This window comes from Myotis daubentonii, chromosome 3 (assembly GCF_963259705.1).
Source record: "Myotis daubentonii chromosome 3, mMyoDau2.1, whole genome shotgun sequence".
NCBI lineage: Eukaryota > Metazoa > Chordata > Mammalia > Chiroptera > Vespertilionidae > Myotis > Myotis daubentonii.
This window is the reverse complement of record NC_081842.1, coordinates 66,969,774-66,996,890: the sequence shown is the minus strand read 5'-3', so window position 1 is coordinate 66,996,890 and position 27,117 is coordinate 66,969,774. Positions and strand designations below refer to the sequence as shown.

The following is a 27,117-nucleotide window of genomic DNA, read 5'->3' as shown; positions in this document are numbered from 1 at the left end:
CTGTAAAAAAAATCAATAAAATATATTTAAAAAATACAGTATCTGTGAAGCACAATAAAACCAGGCATGCCCGCATATCAAGGATTTCCTTTGAAGTACTCCAGCAAAAAGGGAAACAGAAACAAATGGGTCAGGCAAAGATCAAATAACAACAAGGGAATTCTACTTACTAGAATTAGATGCATGAGGGCTTACTGCACAATTTACTTTTGTACATGTTTGAAAATTTTCATAACAAAAAACAAAACAAGCACATATTACATAAGGCAGGCACTACAAGCTGGAGTATTTTATGTTAACTTTTACAGCAACTTTGTCTAAGAAATAAAGATGTTACTTTTGATATGAAAACTCATGGTAGAAAATACTTGAAGCCTTATTTATTCTTTACTATTTGAAAAAGTAAAAGGTGACAACTTCAAACCTTTAACAAACCACATCTTCTCAATTTCTAGCTGTATCAAATCCTCAGTTTATACAAGAGAAGGTGAATGAGAGCTGGATGACAATGAGCCTTCCATTCTGGTACAGACCTCCCCTTCTAAATTCAGCAGTCTCAGGATAGCCTGTCATAGTGTGAATAATTACATGTCCTGACTTTTAAATGATACCTAATGTTGGAAGCAATGTGGGTGTTCAGTAGATAAACAAATTAGATACTAGAAGCAAGCAGTGCACCTAGACTTTTTACATTAATTTAATAAGAATTCCCTTTTGAGAATTGTTTCCTGGAATATGAAAAATGCATAATGGCCCTAGCTGGTCTGGCTCAGTGGCTAGCATCAGCCTGCGGACTGAAGGGTCCCGGGTTTGGTTCCAGTCAAGGGCACATGCCCGGGTTGTGGTCTCGATCCCCAATAGGGGGTGTATACGAGGCAGCCAATCAATTATTCTCTCTCATAACTCATGTTGCTATCTCTCCCTCTCCCTTCCTCTCTGAAATAAAAATGCATAATGTACACCCTCTGATTATGGGAAAAGATCACATTACCAAGAAATGTCCATAGTGAGAATAATATTTAAACACAGAATTACCAAACGTAACACTTATATTTTAGGGGTAAAAAGAATGAGAACCCATAAAGATGTTTGAGAAATAATTTTCACAAGAGTAGGGAAAATATCTGGAGAAGCAGTGTCATAAAATCCAGGAATGGATTCCAAACTATACACCAGAATCACCTTGCCAGTTACAAATTCAGATTCCCCCATTTCACCTTAAAATATTTATTTTTGTAATTAAGCTTATTATGTTAACCATACAAAATTAGCATCCACCTAAATTAATAAACTTCTCACTGCATGTGTATAAATTTCTAAATTAAAGTGGGCAGAGAAGTGGAATACGTCAATAAATAAATAATGCTATATTAGAATGGATTTCACATAAAATGTTAATCATTTCCCCTATAATATAGGATGTTTTACTATAGCTATGTGTATGACCTAGCTAGTGTTGAGGAGCTGTGCCTCAAATTCAAAACGGTCCAACTCAAAAGTTAATCACAGCACTGACTGCTTACTTCAGAAAAAGATCTCAATATAATTTAATAATGTAGACTATTTTAATTTGCCAGCTTAAGATCTCTACTCTGTAGGTAACCCCTTAATTCTTGGCCTAAAAGTTAAATCAGCCATGTGGTTTAAAAAAAAAATTTAAGTTGGTTGCTAATATTTAAATTACTTTACACAAGCTTACATTTTTTGTTTTAATATATTTTTATTGATTTCAGAGAGAGAGGGAGAGAAAGAGATACATCAATGATGAGAGAATTATTGATTAGCTGCCTCTTGCATGCCCCCCTATACTGGGCATGTGCCCTGACCAGGAATCAAACCGTGACCTCCTGGTTTATAGGTCAATGCTCAACCACTAAACCACACCGGTGGGCACAAAGCTTACATTTCTTCTCTTGCTTTACTCATTTACTTTATCTGTTCTGTCCTAGGTTCCTACTGCCACTGGAGCTTACAACCGTAACTATAAAAACCTGAGGACAGTAGTTATTAAAGACACAAAATGATTCTCTTAGCTCAAGTAAATTCATGACATGCTATTTTTTTCTTGTTGTTCAAATTCATAACAAACCCCAATGCATCTTCATACCAAAGTTTTTAGACTAAGGACCTAAAAGGGGAGACAGACTGATGTAACAGAAGTGCCCATAGAAATGTGTACTAAGCACTGGCCAGTGTGGCTCAGTTGGAGTGTCATCTCATGCATCAAAGGATCTCAGGTTTGATTCCATTAGGACACATGCCTGGGTTTCAGGTTCAATCCTCGGCCAGAGTGCATATGGCAGGCAACTGATCATTGTTTCTCTCTCCCTCTCTCTATACTCAATAAAAACATATCCTCAGGTAAGGATAAAAAAAAAAAAGTGTACCAAGTCCTTAGATCTAGGAAAACATAGCTACTTGCCTTTTACTTTCTAGAACCCATTAGATATTATTTTGTGCCAGCACCACAAGATCAGTCTATTATTCAGTCAAATATGAGCTTAGAAAATGGTAGTAGGAAACCTTTACTCTTGGCTTATAAAAGACCAGTGTGATAAAATGAGATAATGCATGTTAAGTATTTAGCATACCAACATCAGATAATAAGCTCTTAAATGTTTAGCTTTTATTAAAGGTAATCTTAATTATGTCCATAATTGTAAGAACAAAATTCAGTGGCAATATTCTGCAAGGCCACAAGATGGAGACATGACTACACGAAAGTGGGTCCTTTTCTACAAATTCTGACTTTTAAAGTCACATAGCAAAAAGAGAAAATGAAGTACAGAGAAAGCTGTTAAAGCCTGTTTATATTTTAGATGCTCAATTTTAACAACCAAAAATGCCTCCAGACACTACCCAGATTTCTGGGGTGGGCAGGAGGTGTAATCCTGGTAGAGAGTCACTATTCTAGATAGGTTTAGCAGGTATCAAAAAAGTGGTGATAGGTCGATCAGCTCTCCAAGCTGTGTGACTGCAAGTATCATGTGTATAAAAACAGTAATTATTTAGCTGGGTACTGGAAGTGCTAAACACAAAGGAACACAATCTACTCAAGGCTATAATCTAAAAAGAATCTCTATATTCAATTAGGTGAGCTCCTTCCCAGCTCTGGCTTTTTCCTTACGACTACCTAAATGTTGGTATTTTTATACTTCGAAATCTCTGAATCCAAACATATATTTCTAATTGCTTACTAGTTAGTTATCGCTATAGGAATATCAAATTCAACACATTGAAAACTGAATGCATCATTCTCTATAGCAGTGGTTTCTCAACCTTCCTAATGCCGCGACCCTTTAATACAGTTCCTCATGTGGTGACCCCCAACCATAAAATTATTTTCGTTGCTACTTCATAACTGTAATTTTGCTACTGTTATGAATTGTAATGTAAATATCTAATATGCAGGATGTATTTTCATTGTTACAAATTGAACGTAATTAAAGCATAGTGATTAATCACAAAAATATGTAATTATATATGTGTTTTCCGATGGTCTTAGGCGACCCCTGTGAAAGGGTTGTTCGACTCCCAAAGGGTTCGCGACCCACAGGTTGAGAACTGCTGCTCTATAGGAAATTAAAACATCTACCTTTATTTGCTATCTTCATTAATAGACCCCCCCACTCATAAAATACAGAAATGGAGTTTTAGATGTAGTCTTATGTCCTATTTTAATCCCCATTAATTCTGCTTCCCAAATATCTTCATAACCTTTTCCTATAGTTTTTTGGCAGTGTGGTTCAGGCCATCATTTGAATCCAAAACCTCTAGCCTAATGAAAGGAAATAAGATTAGAGGAAAGGAGACAAAGCCATCACAAGCAGTCAGAATAATATAAAATACAAATCCAATCATTTTACTTCTCTGCTTAAACATTTTCAACAGCTATGGCCCTGGCAGAGTAGCTCAATTGGTTAGAGCAGTGGCCAGCAAACTGCGGCTCGCGAGCCGCATGCGGCTCTTTGGCCCCTTGAGTGTGGCCACGAAGTTTCAATCGCACTGTACGTGCGTGCCCGCACGTGGTATTTGTGGCAGAGTCACACTCAAGGGGCCGCAGTTTGCTGACCACTGGGTTAGAGCATTGTCCCAGTACACCAAGATTGCAGGGATCTGGTTAGGGCATACACAAGAACCAACCAATGGGTGAATAGATCAGTGGAACAACAAATCAATGTCTGTCTGTCTGTCTGCTCTCTCTAAAAATCAATTAAAAATTTTTTTCAACAGTTACACATAACCTAACAAATAAGATTCAAATAATACTACATATAAGACTTTTTATCACCTAGTTGTGGCTACTGGCCTAGTCTTCCCTTCCTCCCTCATTGTATTTTTGGCCAAAAAAGTATTCAAAAATCCCAGAGTCCATCTCTTTCCTTCTTGGCTCACCTCTGTTTCTATGCTAAACAGTGGAGGACATGTTAATAGCTATAAAAAATAAAAATAAAAGTGCCATCGGGGGGAAGTAAGTCTCAAGACACAAGAGCAAAATAAAGATAACAATTCCAATATGATTCCAAAGTTCTGTTTCTTAGTGTCACAGAAAGTTAGAGATGACAGAGATTAGGGATGGCAAACATGGGACATACATTCCACAGAAGTCAATGGTAGATATTAATCAATGCCATCACCTTTTTTTTTGTAATCTAAGCACTTTTAAAAGCTATTGACTATTAAACACTGATTAAGATACTACCAACAGATTAGAATTATCACATGAAATAGAATATTTAGCCATTTTTGGTCAATTCAAGCTACTCTCTTTAAAGATAAAGGAACCAAGGTCCGGGTCAAAAAATTACTAATGACCCCACTGTGAACTATCATTAGTGATTAGCGCCACACTAAACTACAAAACATGGTTGCTTTATAATCAATGCTTTTTGGATTATAGTAAGTTTCCTTTTTGAAGATAATGGAAGCTACAAGTAATAAACTACCCAGACTAGGGCGGGGAAAATCCAAATATATCATTTTTGTTCAGTTATTTTTAAAAAAATGTTTTAAATTGATTTTTTTTTGAGAGAAAGGGAAAGGAAGAGAGAGAAAAACATGGATGAGAAACATCAATCAGCTGCCTCCTGCACGCCCCCTACTGGAGATGGAACCCAGAACCCGAAACCCGGGCTTGTGCTCTGATCAGGAATCCAACCAGGAATTTCTTGGTGTACCCGCACCTCTTGGTGCACAGGATGACGCTCCAACCGACTGAGCCACACTGGCCAGGGCTTCAAATATATCTTTAAAGATACTTTTGTTTTCTGGAAAGAGAAATAAAAAATGTTTAAAATGCTCCTAAGTGAAAAAATATTTTCCTCGCTTATCATAGCTTAAACAAGTTACACCTGTAAAAAAATTTTTTCTGATGTGTCATAAACTGGCATCACTGTGACAATATTTACTAATTTGAATGTTTCAACCCATTTCCTAAAGAACATTATCTGTTTTGTAATCTGATGTAAAAAAGTAATCAATATCCAAATTAAAAACCTGGTAAGTTATACAAGTAACAGGTAAGTCACAAAGATAAGAAATGGTCAGTCAGTACAAGTGGGAAATGTCCAACTTAACTAGAAAAACATACACGCCATTTATCACTTAGTCAGCAAAGCAAAACTATAGTTAAGGCTTTATGTGCACCAGTGGGATCCCTTGGCCTGGCCTGCGGGATCGGGCCGAAACCGGCTCTCTGACATTCCCCCAGGGGTCCCGGATTGTGAGAGGGCGCAGGCCAGACTGAGGGACCCCACCGGTGCACTACTGGGGCCAGGGAGGGATGCAGGAGGTTGGCCAGCTGGGGAGGGATCACAGGAGGGCTCCAGGGCATCTCCGGCCTGTCTTGCTCAGTCCCGATTGGCCGGACCCCAGCACCAAGCTAACCTACTGGTTGGAGCATCTGCCCCCTGGTGGTGGGTGCATGTCATAGTGACTGGTCGGCCGGCTGACTGCCCCCTGGTGGTCAGTACATATCATAGTAAGCGGTTGAGCAGCTTTAGCATATCATTAGCACATTACGCTTTGATTTGTTGAACAGACTGGATGGCACTTAGCATATTAGACTTTTATTATATAGGATATCCTCAAAACCAACTTGTAAAGAAACTATTAGTAAAAAAGAAACTGTTATTTCTATCATTTTACAAATGCTCAATGTATGACACTCATCCCAGATAAGGGTATTTTATACCATTCCATGGCTGAAATGGCAGCCACAATGTCTTCCTCCACTTCCTTAAAGTTTTTCCAAGTGCCCCTCAACTTCTCCATCAGCTCTTGGAGAAGAGAAGGGAATGCTCATGCATTGCTGGTAGTATAAACTGCCATTATCTTTCTGAAGTTAACTTGGCAACAAATATCAGAAATTTTAAAATGCCAGTACCTTCTGATCCAAAAAATTCATTTCTAGGGAATTATCCAAAAGAAATAATTATGGATGTGTGTCAAGTAGTTTTTTAAAAAAGTACTCACTTCAGCACTTTTGAGGACTAACAACTGAGAAGACTTTGGACTTGGAAAACAGGGTTGTTCCTCCACCCCACATCCCCAATATCAGCTTCAGCAATGACAGAGGCAGAACATAGGTTGTACTAGATCCACAAAGGTAAATATATACTTCCACTATCCCTTCCCCATCCGCCAGGCCTCTACTAGAAATATAATGAGTCACATATGTAATTTATAATTTGCTAATATCTACATTAACAAACCAAAAGACACAGGTGAAATCATTTCAACGTGTAATCAAAATAACAACTATTAATGATTATTTTACTTTTTCTTAAGTCTTTTTTATACCAAGTCTTAAAATCCAGTGAATATTACATTTCTAGCACAACTCAATTCACACATTTTCATTGGAAAGATCTGATCTGTATTTATATTTCATAAAATTTACAGTAGATCCACATATACAAGTTGTTTCAATACTTAAAAATTGCCCCAGCCAGTTTGGCTCAGTGGATAGAGCGTCGGCCTGTAGACTGAAGGATCCCAGGTTCAGTTCTGGCCAAGGGCACATGCCCAGGTTGCGGGCTCAATCCCCGGTGGGAGGTCGTGCAGGAGGCAGTCAATCAATGATTCTCTCTCACCACTGATGTTTTTATCTCTCTACCTCTTCCTTCCTCTCTGAAATCAATAAAGAAATATGTATTTTTAAAAACATATATTTTATTGATTTTCTACAGAGAGGAAGGGAGAGGGATAGAGAGCCAGAAACATCGATGAGAGAGAAACATCGATCAGCTGCACCCTGCACTGGGGATATGCCCACAACCAAGGTACATGCCCTTAACCGGAATCGAACCCGGGACCCTTCAGTCCCCAGGCCGATGCTCTATCCACTGAGCCAAACCAGTCAGGGCAAGAAATATGTATTTTTTTAAAAACTGTCCACCAACCAACTCTGAGTATCAGTTTTTAAAGTTAAAATTTAAAATCCAATTTCTTCAAACCACATTTCAACTGCTCAATTATAACTAGTCACTACTATATTGGACAGGAGAGGACTAAATTGTGCCAATGAGTGAATGTAAATAGATAATGGAAGAGAATAGGTAAAGAGAAAGCAGTGTTCGTGATAGAACAATTATATAATTTTGTAACTATTAAACTACAATTCATACAATTTTCATTGCATTGAAGGAAAGGAGTTTCTATTGGTCACTACTAGCATTCTAATGGAGTATGTAGACCAAGAATGTCAAACTCTCGGTCGGCGGGCCACAGGCCTTGAGGCATGTGGCCTGCCTGCTGAGAGTTTGACATGCTTGATGTAGACTGCACTTTAAAAAAATAATTAATCTAGGTGTATCTTTCAGGTGGTACACAAAACTGGAAGTCATAGCTAATAACTGGAAAAGAAAATGAAGTCAAAGGATTTCCATCAAGCCAACAGAGGACGTAGCAAAGTGAAATTTAATAAAGATATTACTTTTGTCTGGCAAAAGCACTGGCTTTGAAAAATAATGCTTCATATGAATGGCCATTAAAAGTATTTTCCAACCCAGAAACTTTTGATTATTCTTTGTTTTGTTCAGAACTTTATCAACAGCTGTCTACAATTTTGGAAAGAAATCATAACACTGACAGCAACACAGTGTTAGTCACCAATGTACATATTTATACTGGTAGCAGGCATACTTTCTAAATTATATAATGATTCTATTTACAGACAGATGCAAAAGTCCGGTCTTACAATTTATGGTATAGCTGTATCTGATCATTCAGACTGAAATAGATATAATTTACTTTCCTTTATTTCTCCTTTATATTAGTTAGGACATTATATTGACTTTTAAAATAAATGTGGCACGGGTGGTTTGTATATGAATTTATCTTAACATAGCAAGGGGACAAAACAAAGTATTTGTTAAAATCGAGTATCTCAATCAATAGCCCACAAGTTATTGAATTCATAGAAGCAAGAAGTATGAACTGAAGGTTTACAAAAGTTCCTGAATTCTACTTCAGCCTGTCTGGCTTTTTCTGTTTGTTGTTGTTTGTGTTTTTTTCTTACAAAACTAGCAATAAAAACTTAAAAACTGTTCTATTGAAGTATATCTTGTTTACTACTTACTGATTTGTTTTTACATTATATACACACCTATGTAATCAACATCCAAGGTAAAGATACAGAATATTTATAGCACTTCAAAAATTCCATTTGTGCCCAGCTGGTGTGGCTCCGTGATTGAGCATCAACCTATGAACCGGGAGGTCACATGCCTAGGTTGTGGACTTGATCCCCAGTAGGGGATGTACAGGAGGCAGCCGACCAATGATTCTCTCTCTTCTTCTCCCTTCCTCAATGAAATAAAACAAACAAAACAAAACAAAACAAACCCATTTGTGCCATTTCCTAGCCAATAAGCTGTCAGAGGCAACCATTATACTGAATTCTTCAACATAGATTTATTTGATTCCAGAATTTTATATTTTAACATTTCAATTACTAAACTATACCGTTCTATGTATTATGTTTATACTAGAGGCCCAGTGCATGAATTCGTGCATTGATGGGGTCCCTCAGCCTGGCCAGCGATTGGGGCTGATCAGGGCTAGCAGGCCACAGGGAAGGAATGCAGGAGGTTGGCTGTGGGAACACACTGACCACCAGATGGCAGCTTCTGCGTTGAGTGTCTGCCCCCTGGTGGTAGTGCATGTCATAGCGACTGGCTAGTCGTCTGGTTGCTTAGGCTTTTATATATACGTAGATAGATTTTTACTGTCTATTTTCCCATCTTTACTTTGTGCACATGTATTCACATCTTGTTAGACATTTTTACTTATTTTTTAAAAAAATATTTTTATTGATTTTAGAGAGGAAGGAAGAGGGAGAGAGAGAAACATCCATGATCAGAGAGAATCATGGATTGGCTGCCTCCTGAAAGTCCCCCACTGGGGATTGAGCCCACAACCCAGGCATGTGCCCTTGACCAGAATCGAACCTGGGACCTTTCAGTTCGCAGGCCGACGCTCTATCCACTGAACAAAACTGGCTAGGGCTAGAAATTTTTATTAGAACTAATTTTTACTACACCTCAACTACAGATAAAAAATAAATGGATTCAGTTTTATTTTCTATTATATTGATTAATTACATTGCCAGCTCAGTCATGGCTGTGCATGGCATACCTTCATGCCTGAATATCACCTTTCCTAAGTGGAACAACAGATTAAAAAAAAAAAAATCAGCTTACCAACCACAAATTCAATGTACAACGTTCCTGGTTCATAACAAGCAACTTTAGTACAAAAGGAAGTAACATCTAACATACCTCAGATTTCTAGACCATGCATATAAATACATACAGTAAAAGGTGAAAGATTTATATGATCTGAAGAGAAATGAGAGTATAAACCCCTTTGGTGCATGGGACGACGCCCAATCAACTAAGCTACACCAGCCAGGTTAGGACAAATGCCAGGATTGTGGGCTCGATCCCCCATAGGGGGTGTGTAGGAAGCAGCTGATGGATGTTTCCCTCTCACATTGATATATACATCTCCCTTTCTCTCTAAAAATTAATAAAGACTCTTTAAAAAATAAACACATACATGCAGTAATTAACTGCAAATTTATCTATTATGGAGAACAGATGAACACATGTCAATATAATGAAATGTCCTACTGCTAATAAAAACTAAGTAAAATAGGAAGAAAAGCAGGTAAAATAGTAACTAAAGTTTTAAAATGATAGGCAATGATCCTATATAAAAGGCTAATATGCAAATCTACTGAACGGCAGAACTGGTCACTATGATGTGCACTGACCATCAAGGAGCAGATGCTCAACACAGGAGCTGCCCCCTGGTGGTCAGTGCACTCCCACAGGGGGAGTGCTGCTCAGCCAGAAGCCAGGCTCACAGCCTGTGAGTACAGCAGCAGTGGCTGGAGCCTCTCCCACCTCCTCAGCAGTCAGACATCCCCCGAGGGCTCCCAGACCTTGACTGCAAGAGGGCGCAGGCCAGGCTTAGGGACCCGCCCCCCCTCCAGTGCACGAATTTTGTGCACCGGACCTCTACTATAACATATTTATATAGCAGACTGATTCAGAGTGTAAGTTCTGCATTTGTTCCCAATTTTAGATATTTCTATTCAACTTACAGTTCAGCTAGCTTCAATAGACAATTAAAAGTTAAGCAAATAAAAATTCATACGAAAACCATATAAACCATTTTCACAGGTCTTCTAACACTAACCACATTGTGCATGTTGATAGAAGTCTTTGAACTCAAGGACCTTAAGATATTTTAAATAATGTCTACTGTCTTCCTTTGTTCAGGCTCTTAAATATAAGACTCAGAAAAAAAATTTTTTTTTAAAGTCCCATCTTACCTGGGAGTTATTTCATATGTGAAGTTAAAGGCACTATTCCTATGAAATCATCTTAAAAGTTTACCTCTAGTAACACAATTTTAAGCTCACAATAATAGGAACTAGATGTAAGGACTCTTTATTTCAGGCATAGTTGATGGTATAAGGTACAGACTCAATAAAAATTTCCTCTAAATTTAGTCAGTTCCCCTAAATTTCACTCATTTCTGGGGATTTGTCTCCATCAGGTTGATATACAAAAATAACCATTTAAATAAAAGATAATTGCCTTATGTAGACTGTGATTACTACCACTGTTCGACTCATTTCTATTGCCAACATAGTTATCAGAACATTACTCTAGAGAGACTGAGTTAAACCAAAGATTGTGGAACCAAGCATACAGAATAATTTATTGGAGGCCCTCCTTTATAAACCCATGCACACAGTCTCAATGGGAACTCTTCTTCGGCCTCATTTTTATTACAATTACAGAACAAGACAAATAAGTATTGAATGTCCAAGAGAATAAAAAATCGAGTAAAAAACCAGCACCTATACTCAAGAAAAACTCACCAAATTACATCTGTTCATATATAAAATAGCCAAACTTCCTAGATCATAATTCAAATGTAGTGAACACTTCTCATATTTCTCAATGGAAATCTTGTTTGGAACTCTTTAGAATCTGATGTGAAATAAAGGAAACATTTCTTCATGATTTCGAAATTTTAATTATAAGACATATGATTCAACAGAATGAATCTCTAATATTTAAAACAAAATCAGAGTAAGGAATCACATTACAGAGCTAAAGCCAAATTACACTTTTGGACTTCTGCGACCTCAAACACACAAACACACCGAGATAATATTTTCAGCAGTATGAGAATACTTAGAAGACTGACTTTTATTTCACCCTCAAAAGGGTTGCTGAATAGCTGGAAAGGCTTCCTTAACTCAAAACACAGTTACAATTCTTTAACTGACTTGCGATAATAGAAAAAACTCAGGCAGTAAAAAAGGAATTCTCACCCTTTGCAATAGCATCGATGGACCTGGAGATCGTTATGCTAAGCAGAAATAAGCCAATCAGAGAAGGACAAATGCCATATGATATCACTAATAAGTGGATTCTAATTAACAAAATAAACTGACAAAATAGAACCAGAGGCATGGATACATGAAACAGACTGACAGCTGTCAGAGGGGAGGGGAAGGGGACTGGATAAAGGAAGGTGAAGGATTAGCTAAGAACATATATGCATAGCCCTTGGACATAGACAATATTGCAGTGAGGGCAAGGGGGGGCGGCAGTGACTGGATGGAGGAGGGCAAAAGGGGTGGGGGATGGGAGACATCGGCACAGTGTCAACAATAAAAAATTTAAATTAAAAATTATTTTTAAAGATACATTTACAAGAGTTTAGTGAATAGTTGAAAATTATCCACATGTCAAATAAGAAAGGCATGATTAAATAAATTGAAAATAGTTTTATATATGCATTACTAGAAAATTACATCAATAAAAATAATACTTCCAAAGACTCTTTAATGAAAAGAAAAAAACTCAGGCATCTCAGAAAGCTTTTAACACTGATAAGATTACATTTCTTCCTCTAAGGAGGGTAAAGGCAAGCTCTCAAACAGCCAATATTTTAAAATATCGTGTTATGTAATTAATATTGTAACAGTATGTAATTTAATAGTAAGGTAATAGCTTACCCAAATGGAAATATTCGGACCAAAATAATCCCTAATTTTATCCAAGAGGAAAACTATGAAAGAATACGAACTCTGCCAATTACCTGAAGAAAGCTTCCTGGTGACCAAGGACCCCCACAGTACGGGGGCAACACTACACTCCCGGAGCAAGAGCTCCACCTACTGATCGACAACACTTCTTCCTTAAACATTTTGGCACCCCAAGTCTCCGGCGCTCACGCTCTCTCCGCCCCACTCCACTCGGTCTGACCCAACCCAAATCCAGTTGAGTCACTACCTCTTAATACTCCCTGCTTTTTTTATTCCAATTCCTCCTTCTTCCAGAAGGTCCTGCAACGCTCTCAAGCGTGAATAAAACGGAAAGATGACCAACACCAAGGTTCGCGGTGTGGAGCCTAGACTGAGGACAACCCGACCACTCCGCTTGGAGCGGCGGGCCGGGGGTGTCTCGGCCCTCCGTTTCCGGGGGGAAGACCCCAGGCTCCTCACAAGAGCTTTCCCCTGTGGTCACGCTCAGTTGCTCTTCTCCGGTCAACACACTTCGTGCTCTAGGCCGAAATCCTGGGGTGACGGGGTCTCGCCCCTGTTGGCCCTTCAGCGCGCCAACAGCCGGAGCCGAGCCTCCGCCCCCTCCGTGAGCAGAGAAACCCAGAAATCTCCCTCCGCCAGGTCTTCACCTAGTCTCTCCCCTCCTCCGCAATCCTCCCCCGCCGACCCGGCCCGGCCCGGCTGCCCTTCCTCACCCTTTCATCTTCCCCGCCTGCTGAGGCCGTTGTTACCACCGATATCAACGCCGTCGTCGTCGCCGACCTCAGCTCTCGGCGCCCTCCGCTCGGGCCACTCAACCCCACAAGCCGGCCTCCTCGCCTGAGGCAGGGAGCTGAGCGGGTGACGGAGGCCGCGAGAGTGGAGCACGGCCCTGCGTCCCGGGAGGGGGCGGAGTGCCTCCCGCCGCCGCGCTGGTACCGCCGCTTCTCCACACGTGCACACGGAGCACTCGGCTCCCGCCCGCCGCCGCCGCCAGCCCGACCCGCCGCCGCGTTGTGACCTTTCACCCCGCCCCCTCTGCGCGCCGGCGCGTAGGCCGCCTCCCGCGCAGGCGCACTGCTGGCCTCCGCGTACCCTTCTCCCCTCCCCCACTTTGGGACCGCCATCTTTCTAGTGGGATGTGCCCTTAGCGTCATCTTCCTCCTCCCATGCTTTACCACACTACTCGTTAGAGTGGCCCGGTAGGCCCCGGCGGTAAAATCCGGGTTTTCCTGCCGATCCCTCACCTCTCCCACTTCAGTAAGATCAGTCTTCCCCGAACTGGCTCTTCCCAGTTGATAGTCTCCCTGATGACTTTCAAAAGCTCCTTTTTCGTAATACGATTTTATAAAGTAGGTTCCTCTAAATGTAAAGAAGTCTGTGGAAAACTCAAAGTAAATGAGGTGCTTTGTTTTGTTTTAAAGACGAGTCAACGTAATTGGCCGGGTAACTTGGCGTCAGCCCAGCAAGCTTTGAGGCCACGTGATTGCCCCAAACCTCCAAGCCTGAGGTTTCGCAGTCCGGCGCCGCCGGGATGGAACTCTGTCGCCATTTCCGGTCTGTAGATCGTGGGGGAGCGTCACTTCCTTAGCAGTACACTTTAACCCATTCCACCCATGCCTTCTAGATTGCACTTTACAACATAACCTTTTGGGAGTTTTTAGTTTTTTTCTTAGGATTTAATCGCAACAAAATTAACGTTCAAACAATCCGCAAAAATTCAGGCCCCTAAGATGTAACGAGCCAGCCCGGCGGCGGCAGGGCGGAGCTCAGGGTCACGTGACTGCCTAGACCCGCCCGCCCTCTGCAGCTGAAGAATTCCCCTCCCTCAGTGGCCGAGCCTGGAGGTCCGTGGTCTGTGCTGCTTCTGCGTCTCGCGCAGTGTCAGGTGAGCGGCGACCTGTAACCGGCGGCAGGTGGGGATCAGAGAAGGGGTGGGAGGAGGGAGAGAAGGGAGAGCGTGAAAGGCGGCCTCAGCGGGTCTGGGCTTCCTTCCCGCTGTCATCCTGCACTGACGAGGAGCGCATTTCGCCCGTTCTCCTCACCCCCGCTCCCCCACTGTTTTCGCCCCCGCGGGTTGAGACGTCCACTGTTCTCGGCTTTGGGGTGAGTGCGGCCATTATGGTTCCCTCTTCTGAGTCTGTGGGGCTTCGGGTAGTGGGGATTGACTCAGCCATTCTTGGGGGTCTGTAGTAGCCTGTAGTTCCCAATCCCCAAAGCCCATTCTTTGGTAGAGGCCCTGGCCGTCTTCCCCTTCCACCTGCGGCTGGGGAGCGGGCAGGTAGGAAGATTCCCGGCGGCAGAGGCGTCTCCGGTGAGACTGGCTTGGAAGGGAATGACACTGGTGTGGCCCTGGCTGCGGAGTCACTGCAAAGCCTGCTTCCGAACGTGCTTTCTCAATAATGCTGAGCTTTTAGCTGATAGCCTTGCAAGAGGCGTCCTGTAGGTAGGTGCTCACAGGCTTTGGAAGGGTAAAAGCAAGCCTTTTAGCTTTCTGGTCTGTGATTTTATGGTGCCGTAAGGGAGAGGATAGTTGAAAGCATAAACAGGAGGTGTAAGTAACGACAGTCGCGATTGAATGGGGAGGCGTTGGAAGATGGTGTTTCGGTGTCGCGATGCGAGACTGGCTGGTTTGTGGGAAAGTGATTCGATTTCACTAAAAGGGACCTAGTTCTTCAGAACACTAATTGGGCAGGAATATACTTGAATCAAATGTGTTTCACCATAAACTGAAAGGAAAGGAGGTGAAGTCGAGAGGCCGCTGACTTCGTATTTTCTGCCTTTGACGTTTTCCTTTGCCATTTCTCCCTAATATCGCACTTACTTGCCACTCCCAAGCAATTCCTTGACCAGCAGTAAATCCATTTTAAGTAGCACTTATGCCCCTCCTTAGCTTTCCCCATTTGTAAAACTCCAGGTGACCTCTTCAGATTTTGATGAATAGTATTTTGTGAAAATACAGAAATTGTTTTGCTGAGGTTTTTGCCCAACCCGGTGTACTCCCATGTCATTTGCAATATAGTAACCAATGTTTTGACCCCAAACAATGTGCTTTAGGGAAGAGTGTTTTTCAGTTTGGGGTTTAAACTCTTTTATTTATGCTGCAAACATAGAAGGTCCCGTGGTTCTTTTAAATTGGAAGGCCTAGCAGAAATTATAATTTTGATTTTAAAATGTAAATTTTTAAATCTGAAAAATAATAGTCTCAGTTAAACCTTTTAATTTTCTAACCAATATAATTGAAGAATCCATTAAAAAGAGCTGGAAAATGAGAAAGATGGAATCATCTTTGAGTGGTGAGAGTGACTGACTGATTTTTGGTTTTCTGTATCTTCCACCTTCTCCACAATTAACTGGTCTTATTTTAATTGAGGAAAACAAAAGTTAAATTCTAGAGTGATAGTGATTTAATAAGACTTTCCCTCTTTCAGTGACATTCCACCAAATTAGACAAATTCCTGAAGTTTCCTAGAGGTTCAAACCAGTCCTGTCTGGATAAGACCGAAATGGGAAAGAAAACCAGCTAAAATACAAGGAGTACTAGTTGGGGGAATGTCAGTATGAAAGAGGCTGAATGACTCTGCAGTTTTACTTCACAATTCCCCCAATTTTAGGGAACTTATTAAAGCAATAACTTAGAGTCTAAGTCTTAGACCACTAATGAAATCAGAAAGATTAGCAGCAGGAATTGATAACTAAATTGCTATTAAAGTTTAAGTTGAAAAAGACCTCTGATATAATACACATACAAACAGGTAGTTTGAAGCTTGAAAGTCATTAGACTAGCTTTATCAGTTAATTAGTATTTCATATAAAAATCTTAACATGTATTAGGGAATTGTGCTATAGTCCAATATTAAATGGTGCACAAGGATTTTTGTGTTAGGGTTCCTAATACCTCTTACGTGCTTACTCTGAGGTATAATATTTCATTGCCTTTATAGATTATCGCCACCATCAAGAATGCTTTCTTTCCCTATGGGCAGAGAGCCTGGAGATCACATACTACTACACAATATTTCCTATACCTCAGTTTTCACTTCTAGCACATTTAAGTACTGTTTTCTGGGCTGTTAGTTAGTAAACCATAAAGCTCCTAGCAGTTCAAGGACAGTGTCTCTACTGTTGTGTCTTCAGCACTAGGATGCTGATATACCTGATAGGTACACAGTAAATTGTTTATTGAATGAGTGTTTGACAACTGGACAAGGAATTCAAACTACTTTCAAAGTTCTTGCAGATCATAGTTCCTTCTGGGGTTGTGCACTATTCGTTTTCAAATATAAATTGCTACTAACCATTCAAGTCATGGTCAATACAGTAGATATAAACCTCGGATGGACTTTATTAATACAGTGACCAGTTTATTTTCACAGGACAGTTGGATGAAAGTGAAAGGAAGGGAAGAGAATGAGTTGTACTTAATGAAAAAGTGGGTTGTACAGAAAAAGTGGTATAGCACGCAACTAAAAGTCAGGATCATCATTCAACTCTGCCACTTTAGTTACATGCTCTTTTAAGTAAAGTTGGGGTGTGGATTAAGGTTTTTATACTTAGCAACCTTCCTGTCAAGGTTACTGTGAATTTATGTGAGATTAAACTGTAGATAACCTATGTGAAAATATTTAAAACTTAAGTGGTATTTTTTTTTTTTTTGAATCTTCACCCGAGGATATATTTTTTCCATTGATTTTTAGAGTGAGTGAAAGGGAGGAAGGAGGAGGAGAAAGAGAGAGACATCGACCTGAGAGAGACATCAGTGCACACACCCCTACTGGTGCAAGGGATCAAACCTGCAACCCATGTATGTGTCCTTGACCGGGAATCAAACCCATCACCCTTCGGTCTGCGTGCTGACTCTCTAACCCCTGAGCAACACTGGCCAGGGCTAACCTAAGTGGTATTGAAATGTAAAGCAAAATAGTACAGACTTTACTAGAATAGATTTCCTAAGCTTTGTGACCTTGGACAGTTTACTTAATCTAAGCTTAAATTCCCTCATGTTTAAATCTATCCATAGGTACTATTAAATTAGATCATGAATGCAGAGGGCCTAGCATGGGGGGAAAGTAGGTTTCAATTGTGAGCACACGAAACACAGAGTTTATTCTTGTATTATTATTTATTAATGATTGAATTATTTCCATACGAATAACTATAAACCTATTTTTGCCCCATCCTGTACTTTATAAAGAAGGCTGAAGACATTTTATAAAATTGAGTAACAGGTTTGGAGAAAGGAGTAGAATTTGAAATGAGAATTGGTGGTATTGAAAGGCTGGAATTTGTAATGAGGCCATTCAGAAAAATAGAGGAGAAAGAAAAATATACTTTTAGCAAAGATTATAAAGCAGATTTTTAAATAGGAACTGAGAAATGTCAACATATAGACCATTATTTTGGCAACTACAGTGACTTAATATTTTCTATAAAAAGATTTTCCAAAGCATATGATCATTAGTATGTGGAATCAATTTAAGGAGGTAGTTCTTCTATTTCTAAATTATTATCCCTACAATGGATTATGGAAATATATTAAAATTGTACAGACCTATAGAAAACATGAGTTTACACATGTTTAAAATTTTTGCCTTTTATTTTAAGTGTTTTTATATAGTATTTTTATCCTCATATGAAGTAGACATAGGCATGTAAAAAACATAATGGAGAAATGAAGTAGAATAAAATTTTTCCCTTCCTAGGTTGAGATGATTCACAAGGATTAGTGGGTTTGTATTGGAAAATATCAGTACATTAAATAATAATTGAAGTATATATAGCTGTCATGAGTTTATGTTTCACCTTACTCTTGAAAAAAAATTATTACTCATTTGTTCTGAGGAAAAATTTTATTAAGAGATTATTAGTAAAACTTTAAAAATTTTACTATTTTCTTTTATATTATGAAATGAAAGTGGCTTTGATTTAATAAGCATATTCTCTTATACATATAACATATATATATATTCTGTACATAGTAATCAGTGTGGCTTCTTTATATCCTTAGTTTTACGATTTCTGTTCAGGTAGATTTCAGGCAGTTCTGAATGATGAACAACTAAGTTACAGAACAACTTAGTTGTAATTTTGATGTGGTTGTGGGAGGATATGAGTGCGCATTTACTTACTCTGGAATCTTGACCAGAAGCCCTCGTATAAAGGAGTTTAATACATGAGACAGTATATTTCAATCGAATGGGAAATAAGGACACATATATAGTAAATGTAACTGACATAACTTCTCTATCTAGAAGAAAATAAAATTGAGCCAGGACTTTGCAGTATTTGCAAAATAAAATTTCATATGATTAAAAGCTTAAATATAAATAGTGAAATACTTAAAATATTACACTCCCTAAATTTTTGTTTATGTATACAAGATTGGAAACTTAAAAGTTACAAAAGCAAACATAGATATATAATGAAGAACTTTTCAATGGCAAAAATAAAGGACAAGACAGACTGAAAAGAAATGTTTGAAATACATATAACAGATAAAAAAAATTAACATTTTTAAGAACTATTGCTGTTAAGAAAAAGTTCACACAATAGAAACATGGATAAAACATGACCAGAACATCCCAGAAGAGAAATCAAAACATTTAACAAACTTAAATGTTGTATAACCTCACTAGTAATTAGTATACTAACAATAGAATATTATTTTCTGACTAGCACAAATCAAGTGGTAAACCTGCTGTAACAGGGATGTGTGGCAAAGGATTTTCTCATTTGATACTAGTGGAGGTGTAAATTGTTACAGCGTTTTTAGTAAACAATCAGTCAATAGCTGTTAGTATTGAAAATATATATTCTGGCATCCAGCAATCCCACTCTGTGGAATTTTTTTCTTAGACATAAAAGCAGCGGTTAGTAAGCAAGTTTTTACATCAATGTTGATTGCAGCAGTGTTTGTAGTAGCAAAAACCTAAAAACAAAGGGAATGCTTGTCAAGGGTATTGAGATACCTATATATCTATCTATATACATAGATAATGGCACAGGCATATTATGGAATGTTTTTAGATCAATTAAAAGTTAAATATGTACTATTGAGTTAAAAAGATTTCCAAATACATCCTAAAAGGACTTCCATTGTGTATCTTAAGTGAGAAAGGCAAAGTTTAGAAAAAGGCATATAATGAAATCCCATTTTTGTAAACCACTTAAAAACCAGTTTTGTTTATGCTTATGTGATTGTCAGCAATGGACGGAGGAAATAAAAGAAAAGGAAAATTAAGAAAGAAAAAGGCCGGGTATTTGCAATAACATGCATGTAAAACTACATGTCTGTACAAAATGAATTTCAGGACAGGGTAGTTTCCTGAATGTTTACTGGTTATCTCAGAGAGGTGAGATGGGCATTTCAGGTGATTTTTACTTCCTTCCTTACACTTTTCTATGTTACATGTCTCTATTTTTACAGTCAATATGTAATGTATCTGTAATAAAGCAAGCAAACTATTTACATTTTTAAAAAGGTATTAACAAAAGGAAAAATACTATTTGAAATGGCAAGGAATGACAATTATCATAATTCTTTTTGTCTCAGTTATTTAGGTATATGTGAGGAAAGTGTATAAATTATCCATAAATTCTTTTTAATTTTGTGTATATGATAACCCTTGAACACCCAGTAAGAATTTGCCATTAAAAATGTACAAGAAAATTATAGACATTACCAGATAAGTTTACAAATATACATTTTATTTTTGGTATGGATGTTAAGTCCTCTGGGATTGCTTTCTTCCTTGGAGATACAGAGCATATTGCACAAGTTTGGGATCTGTCACCTGACTTAATCATATGACAGAAACAGTATTGTATAAGGAAAAGTTCACATTTGGGTTTTGTAAACAAAAATAAATTGCTATCAGATTAACTTTCCTTGAGAAAGCTTCAAATGAGAATGTCTATAACGCCCTGCCCTGTGTGGGTCAGTGGTTAGAGCGTCAGCCCAGGCACCAAAGCGTTGTGGGTTCAATTCCCTGTCATGGGCACGTACCTGGGTTGCAGGTGGGATTCCAGGCCCCACCTGGGGTGCATGTGGGAGCAACCAATCCTTGTGTCTCTCTCATATTAATATTTGTTTATCAGTCAGTTTCTTTCTCTCTTTCTTTCCCCCCTTCCTTCTCTCCACTCACCCCAAAAATCAATGGGAAAAATTATCCTCAGGTGAGGATAAACAACAAGAAAAGAATGTCTATAAAGAAGAAGATTAAAAGTTTTAATTACTTAATATTTTATTTCAGTCCTTATTTTAAGAGTCTGAAGTTAATACATCATTCAGAGCCATAATAGAAAATGGCAGATGCTTTAGAGCTGGATTTGTTGCATGATTCAAACCTCCCCTGGTCCCTTCCCCTGGATGGCAGGCCCTGATTGGCCCTGATCACTGGCCAGGCCTAGGGACCCCACCCATGCATGAATTCCTGCACCTTTAGTTGTAGATATAACTTGAAATGCTCCTTTTGTGATTTATATATTGAAGTGTTCTATCCATTGAAGTTTGAGTGCATGTATATTATTAAAAGAATGCTACAGTTGCTAGTAATTATGAAAGTTTTTGATTTTTCTGTGCAATTGCTATAATTGTTAGTAATTGTGAAAGTTGTTGATTTTTATGTACCAAAACAATTATGTAAGAGCTTGTAAACAGTTAATTACGGAGTCAGATTGCCAATTACTATAAACACTGAGTGTAATGGCTAGCTAAATGTAGGCATAACTATATCTTTTCTTATGAAAAATGGGTTTTTAATAATCTATAGGTCCTCGTCTTAGGTAATGCAGAATTAGGCTGTAAGGGGCTTTATTCAGATGTGTTACAACATCCACAAATTCTTTTGAATGTAACATACAGTGGGGCCTTGACTTACGAGTGTCCCGACTAACGAATTTTTTGAGATACCAGCTGTCTCTTGGCAGATTTTTTGCATTGAGTTGATAGAGTAATTTGAGTTAACGAGCTCCTTAACGAGCTCGGTCTCGGAACAAATTAAACTTGTAAGTCAAGGCCCCACTGTACTTCTATTCAGTGTCCTCTATTTCATTTGTTTGAAGAAAGGAAAAATATATCTCTTATTGTTAAAACACAAAGCAGGTTGATTGATACCAACCTCTTTAACCTGATCCAAAGCAGACACTTAAAATACAGAAATTTGCTCAGAAATCACCTTAGTGTACCTACAGTCCTTGAATATAGATTAATAGTACCTGCTATTGTTCAGTGGGGTAGGTGTGTGTTTTAAATATGATCTCATCCTTATCCAAAGATACTGTTGGATAAGGAGGGTGGGGAAAGTACCTATGAATAGACAGAGATAAACAGACTATAGATTCTTTATTGTGAACTATTTCTACCTCAAATCAAAGCAGTATACAGCAGTAAATAATAATTCTCCCACTACCTCCACCCTCCAAATGAACCATTGAACTCTATAGCAACTTTGATATCCAAAATATTAGCCTGAGTCTTGGAAGACAAACTCTTCTATTCCTCCTGGCTCAAAAGTTTATTCAAGATAGGGTTAAGATTTTCCTAATCCTCAACCAGAATACTACCAGTAAGCCCTGTTCTGCAAACAAAGGTGAGTAAGTACTGTAGTTGCATATCTAACTTATATACTACTGAGCTGTTAAGGGACTGTGGATATTCCCAGGATTGGTGAACTTGACAAGAGGGTGCCCACAAATTCTTATCACATAAATTCACTCTGAACAGACAGAAACCTGTTTGGTTGTTTTTAACTGTTTCCCCTACAGTTCTAGGGTTAAGGCCCTCTTTTAGGCCTATAGTCTTGTAACTGTTAGCTGACAAGTAAAAAAAGTGAATATGATGTATTTTGTATAAGCATTGTGCTCCTACAGCAAGCATGTCAAACTCAAAGACTAACATGGACTAAATAAACAAGGTTTAAGTTTATGTGGACTGCAAAAAAACAAAAGCTTCAATTTTCATAGAAACATAGGTTTATTTCGATAGAGACATGCTGATTACAAAACCTGAAATAAATGAGTAATCATGAACATAAAATAATAGAACATTTTAATAAAAATTATTATTTTTTCTTTTTTTTTTAATTAAATCTTTATTGTTCAGATTATTACATTTGTTCCTCTTTTTTTTCTCCCCCATAACTCCCCTCCTCCCAGTTCCCGCCCCACCCTCCGCCCTCACTCCCCACCCACTGTCCTCATCCATAGGTGCACGATTTTTGTCCAGTCTCTTCCCACATCTCCCACACCCCTTTCCCCCCCAAGAATAGTCAGTCCATTCCCTTTCTATGTCCCTGATTCTATTATAATCAACAGTTCATTCTGTTCATCAGATTATTTATTCACTTGATTCTTAGATTCACTTGTTGATAGATGCATATTTGTTGTTCATAATTTGTATCTTTACCTTTTTCTTCCTCTTCCTCTTCTTAAAGGATACCTTTCAGCATTTCATATAATCCTGGTTTGGTGGTGATGAACTCCTTTAGCTTTTCCTTATATGTGAAGCTCTTTATCTGACCTTCTATTCTGAATGATAGCTTTGCTGGATAAAGTAATCTTGGTTGTAGGTTCTTGCTATTCATCACTTTGAATATTTCTTGCCACTCCCTTCTGGCCTGCAAAGTTTCTGTTGAGAAATCAGCTGACAGTCGTATGGGTATTCCCTTGTAGGTAACTGAGTTTCTTTCTCTTGCTGTTTTTAAGATTCTTTCTTTATCTTTTGCTCTTGGCATTTTAATTATGATGTGTCTTGGTGTGGTCCTCTTTGGATTCCTTTTGTTTGGGGTTCTCCGCGCTTCTTGGACCTGTAAGTCCATTTCTTTCACCAGGTGGGGGAAGTTTTCTGTCATTATTTCTTCAAATAGGTTTTCAATATCTTGCTCTCTCTCATCTTATGGCACCCCTATAATTCTGATGTTGGTACGCTTGAAGCTGTCCCAGAGGCTCCTTACACTATCCTCGCATTTTTGGATTCTTTTTTCATTTTGCTTTTCCGGTTGGATGTTTTTTGCTTCCTCGCATTTCAAATCATTGACTTGATTCTGGCGCTCCTCTGGTCTGCTGTCGGGCGTCTGTATAATATTCGTTATTTCAGTCCGTGTATGCTTAATTTCTAGTTGGTTCCCCAATATAAGATCGAGGGTCTTATTAGTTTTCGTGTAGATCTCATTAAGTTTATCGGCAGCTTCTAAACAGTTCTTGAGAGACCTTAAAAGTGTGGTTCTGAACTCTATATCTTCCTTTGACAATTTTGTCCTGTTTCTTTGTCTCCGCATTTTGTTATGCTTCCTTGGTGCACCCCCTAGTGGTCTTTGTTCGCAGTCTTATAGTTAAATCTTGATTGTTGTAGCTAATTCCAGGGAGGGTTTGACCTCCAGGCCAAGTGGCTATGAGAATCAGCTGTGTCAGCAGTGAGAGAACTTCTGTCCTCTAGGGAGGTGCTAATCTAGCCTTTGCCTGAGGCTATCCGGCAAATGCCTCTGTGCAGGGCTTGGGCGGGGCGGGTCGCACAGGATCAACAGGGTGGGCCGGAGAGAGCAGTTATGGTGGCTCTCAGTCCTGTCCCCAGGGGCTCTGCCTCTCTGAGTCCCAGCACCCGCTGCAAAGATGGGAGAGAAAGCTGCACTCGCTCTGACTGAATCCAGACAGTCCCGCTTCTCCCATTTGAGTCTGGGTCCCTAAAGACTCGCCCGGATCTGGTGCTCAGAGTCTGCGACTCCCTCCCGATTGAAAACAACAACCGCGCCCTCCGCCTCCAGCCCGCTCCGCGTGCACTCCGCACCTCAGAATTTGACTTCAGCACTGCGCCTCCTCTGAGTGTCTGTGTGCGTTTCTCTTTCCTCCTAGTTGTAGGACTTCCACTCAGCCAGCGTTCCTGTGGTTCTGGGTGATGTCCCTTCCGTTTTTTGGTTTCACTTTTGAAGTAGTTGTTCAAAGCAGCAAACTCCTGCGTTAACCTATGCCGCCATCTTGGTTCTTTCACAAAATTTTCTTCCTTTATTATTTTTTCTTAAACATTAATTTACCAGACATGAATAACTGCATAAATTAATAAGTGTAATGCAAATAAACCTACTTTTCTTGTTCTCTGAAAGCAAAATATTTCCTGTTGCTGTTGCGCACACCAAATAAGTCAGTACAAGACTAATGATGTGGCAATGGGCTGCTAAAATATTTGCTGCTGGTATTAGTGGAGAGAAATGGTGTGCCTGTGTGTAAGGCACGTAAGGGAAATGAATGCAACAGGATTATAGTAATCAGTCATTAGCAAACATTGTAGTTCATTATTAATTATATATAACAGGATATTGTAAAAATTAAGTTACGAAATTTTTATTAAAACATTTCTTACATACCATTATATTGGCTGGGCCGCAGAAATATTCGTTGTGTGCACTTCAAAGGGGTTGTATCTACAGTATTTTCACTCAATGAATCACACTGCCTATTTCCCACATCCCTTTGCCATTACTGTCATTGGGCACTATTTAGTAATTGCCTACTATGTATCAAAGTGCTTTACATATAATTGGGGTACTCCATGAACAAAGGAGATGTAGTCCCTTTTTTTCCTGGCACTTAAACAGTTTAGCAGTGCAGACGTCTAGACATTGAAAAACTCCATTACAATAGTGGCAAGTACTACAAAGGAGCAATATTGAAGACTATGAACATACCAGGGGAACTGGAAGTTAGTACCTAGCAAACCATGCTATTGAAAACCTTCTTCAGCCCGACCCATATGGCTCAGTGGTTGAGCATTGACCTATGAACCAGAAGGTCAGGGTTCAATTCCCAGTCAGGGCACATGCCCAGGTTGTGGGCTCGACCCCCAGTGTGACCCCCAGTGTAGGACCTGCAGGAGGCAGCTGGTCAATGAGTCTCTCTCATCATTGATGTTTCTATCCCTTCCTCTCCTTTCCTCTCTGAAATCATTTAAAAATATATATATATTTTAAAAAGAAAACCTTTAGTGATTGTCCTTCTCCTCTCCCCACAGCCAATTTAGTTAAATAAACCCTGGCTATTATTAATCATAGAATACTAGGCAAATTGTTAGAAATGCAGATTTCTTTCCCTCTGAATTGAAAATATGTGTAGACTTTTGACTATCTGTACTACTTTTAAATATACTGTGAAGTGTTTTATCACCTATATTAGGCATATTTTCATTGCAGAGATTTTATGGATTCCTGAGTTGGAGGTGGACCTATTTGTGGTGATGCTTCATTTTTAACATTGGGTTAATATGCCTTTGCACAGTTTGTGAACCTTCTTTCTCTTCTATTCCATCCATGAAATAAATGACAGAACAGATCTATTTGAATATATAAATATTATTTTATAATACAAATATAATAGCATTTTTACTGCAACACTGTCAGTGCTGACTCTTGTATGTAATCCATCTCAAATACATGCATTGCTTATATTTGGCCAATTTGACTGCTCATAGTGTTTTCTTGGTAAAACAATCAAGAGAAGTTCTCATTAAGCCCTAGTTGGTTTGGCTCAGTGTATAGAGCTTCGGCCTGTGGACTGAAGGATCCTGGGTTCGATTCTGGTCAAGGGCACATGCCTGGGTTGCGGGTTCGGTCCCCGGTGGGGGGGCGTGCGGGAGGCAGCCAATCAATGATTCCCTCTCATCATTGATGTTTCTATATCTCTCTCTTCCTCTCTGAAATAAAAAATATATATATATATATATGTATGATGTATATATCTGTATCTATCTATCTATCTATCTATCTACCTACCTATCTATCTATCTATCTATCTATCTATATATATATATATATATATATAAGTTCTCATTAAGATTCAAAAGGGTGTTATGGTATTTGTAAGCAGTTTTCAAGAGAAATTTCTAAGTCTCTTGAGCAATGACCTTTTTCTTTCTTTTGGTAGTCATAAAATTTCTAGGTTGACTACTTTAGAAGGGGATATAATTCTCATGCATGACTGCTAGCATTTTTTTTAAATTGGGAAAGTCACTTCATAGCTGACTGAGAAAATCTATCCAAAAGCCTAACCACCATTGCAGGAGTCAGAGGCCATGAAAGTTAAGGATATTCTCAGAAGAGAATTTGCTAAGGACAATCCTTTTCACGGTGAACTTGGAGTAGCAGACTGTTTAAAAGAGCAAAGAAATTTCCAGAACCTCCGCAACAAACTTTGCCTTACCTCTTATTGGTCCAAAAGTTATTCTCATTTCCAGACCACTCGCTGGCAAGGGAATTGGAATGACTTTGATGGGCTAATCAGAATTGAACCAAGTTAGGGTTTTGTCGACAAGGAAAAAATGGGGAACTAGTTATGCATAGTCAGTAATCTGCCACTAAGCCTTCCTAATGGGGTTATTGAGGAGGTAGGTTAAATGAAATGAGTAGAAAAATGCTTCACAAAATGATTTAATACTATACTCTGTCTATATAAGGTAATGTTGTTAGCTGGAATTCTACCTATCCTATAACTTTTTTGACCAAGCTTAAGAATATTAAACAGATTCATGATGCCTTTCTCTAAGAAGATAAACTGCGTAT

The 27,117-nt window shown here is 39.0% G+C and overlaps 2 protein-coding genes across 8 annotated transcripts in view; one reads left to right on the top strand and one right to left on the bottom strand.

Moving 5' to 3' along the window:
* The window catches only part of NAA50 (N-alpha-acetyltransferase 50, NatE catalytic subunit), a 46,612-nt gene extending 32,896 nt beyond the window's left edge, over nt 1-13,716 (bottom strand). For 2 of the 6 annotated variants that reach the window (XM_059687813.1, XM_059687811.1), the window contains exons 1-2: nt 13,291-13,716; nt 5,184-5,267 (exon numbers count right to left, since the gene is read on the bottom strand). In XM_059687813.1, the coding sequence (XP_059543796.1) occupies nt 5,184-5,267; nt 13,291-13,701 (495 nt within the window). In that variant the 5' untranslated portion in view covers nt 13,702-13,716. Of the gene's footprint in view, nt 1-5,183; nt 5,268-9,605; nt 9,664-11,398; nt 11,511-13,290 lie in introns of those variants that run through there. The other 4 variants (XM_059687812.1, XM_059687817.1, XM_059687816.1 and 1 more) reach the window with 4 other exon arrangements.
* Nucleotides 13,717-14,318: 602 nt separating this feature from the next.
* The window catches only part of ATP6V1A (ATPase H+ transporting V1 subunit A), a 69,714-nt gene continuing 56,915 nt past the window's right edge, over nt 14,319-27,117 (top strand). Inside the window, exon 1 of one of the 2 annotated variants that reach the window (XM_059687809.1) lies at nt 14,319-14,462. The gene's annotated coding sequence lies outside the window, so the exon portion shown is untranslated. Of the gene's footprint in view, nt 14,463-14,499; nt 14,682-27,117 lie in introns of those variants that run through there. The other variant, XM_059687810.1, reaches the window with a different exon arrangement.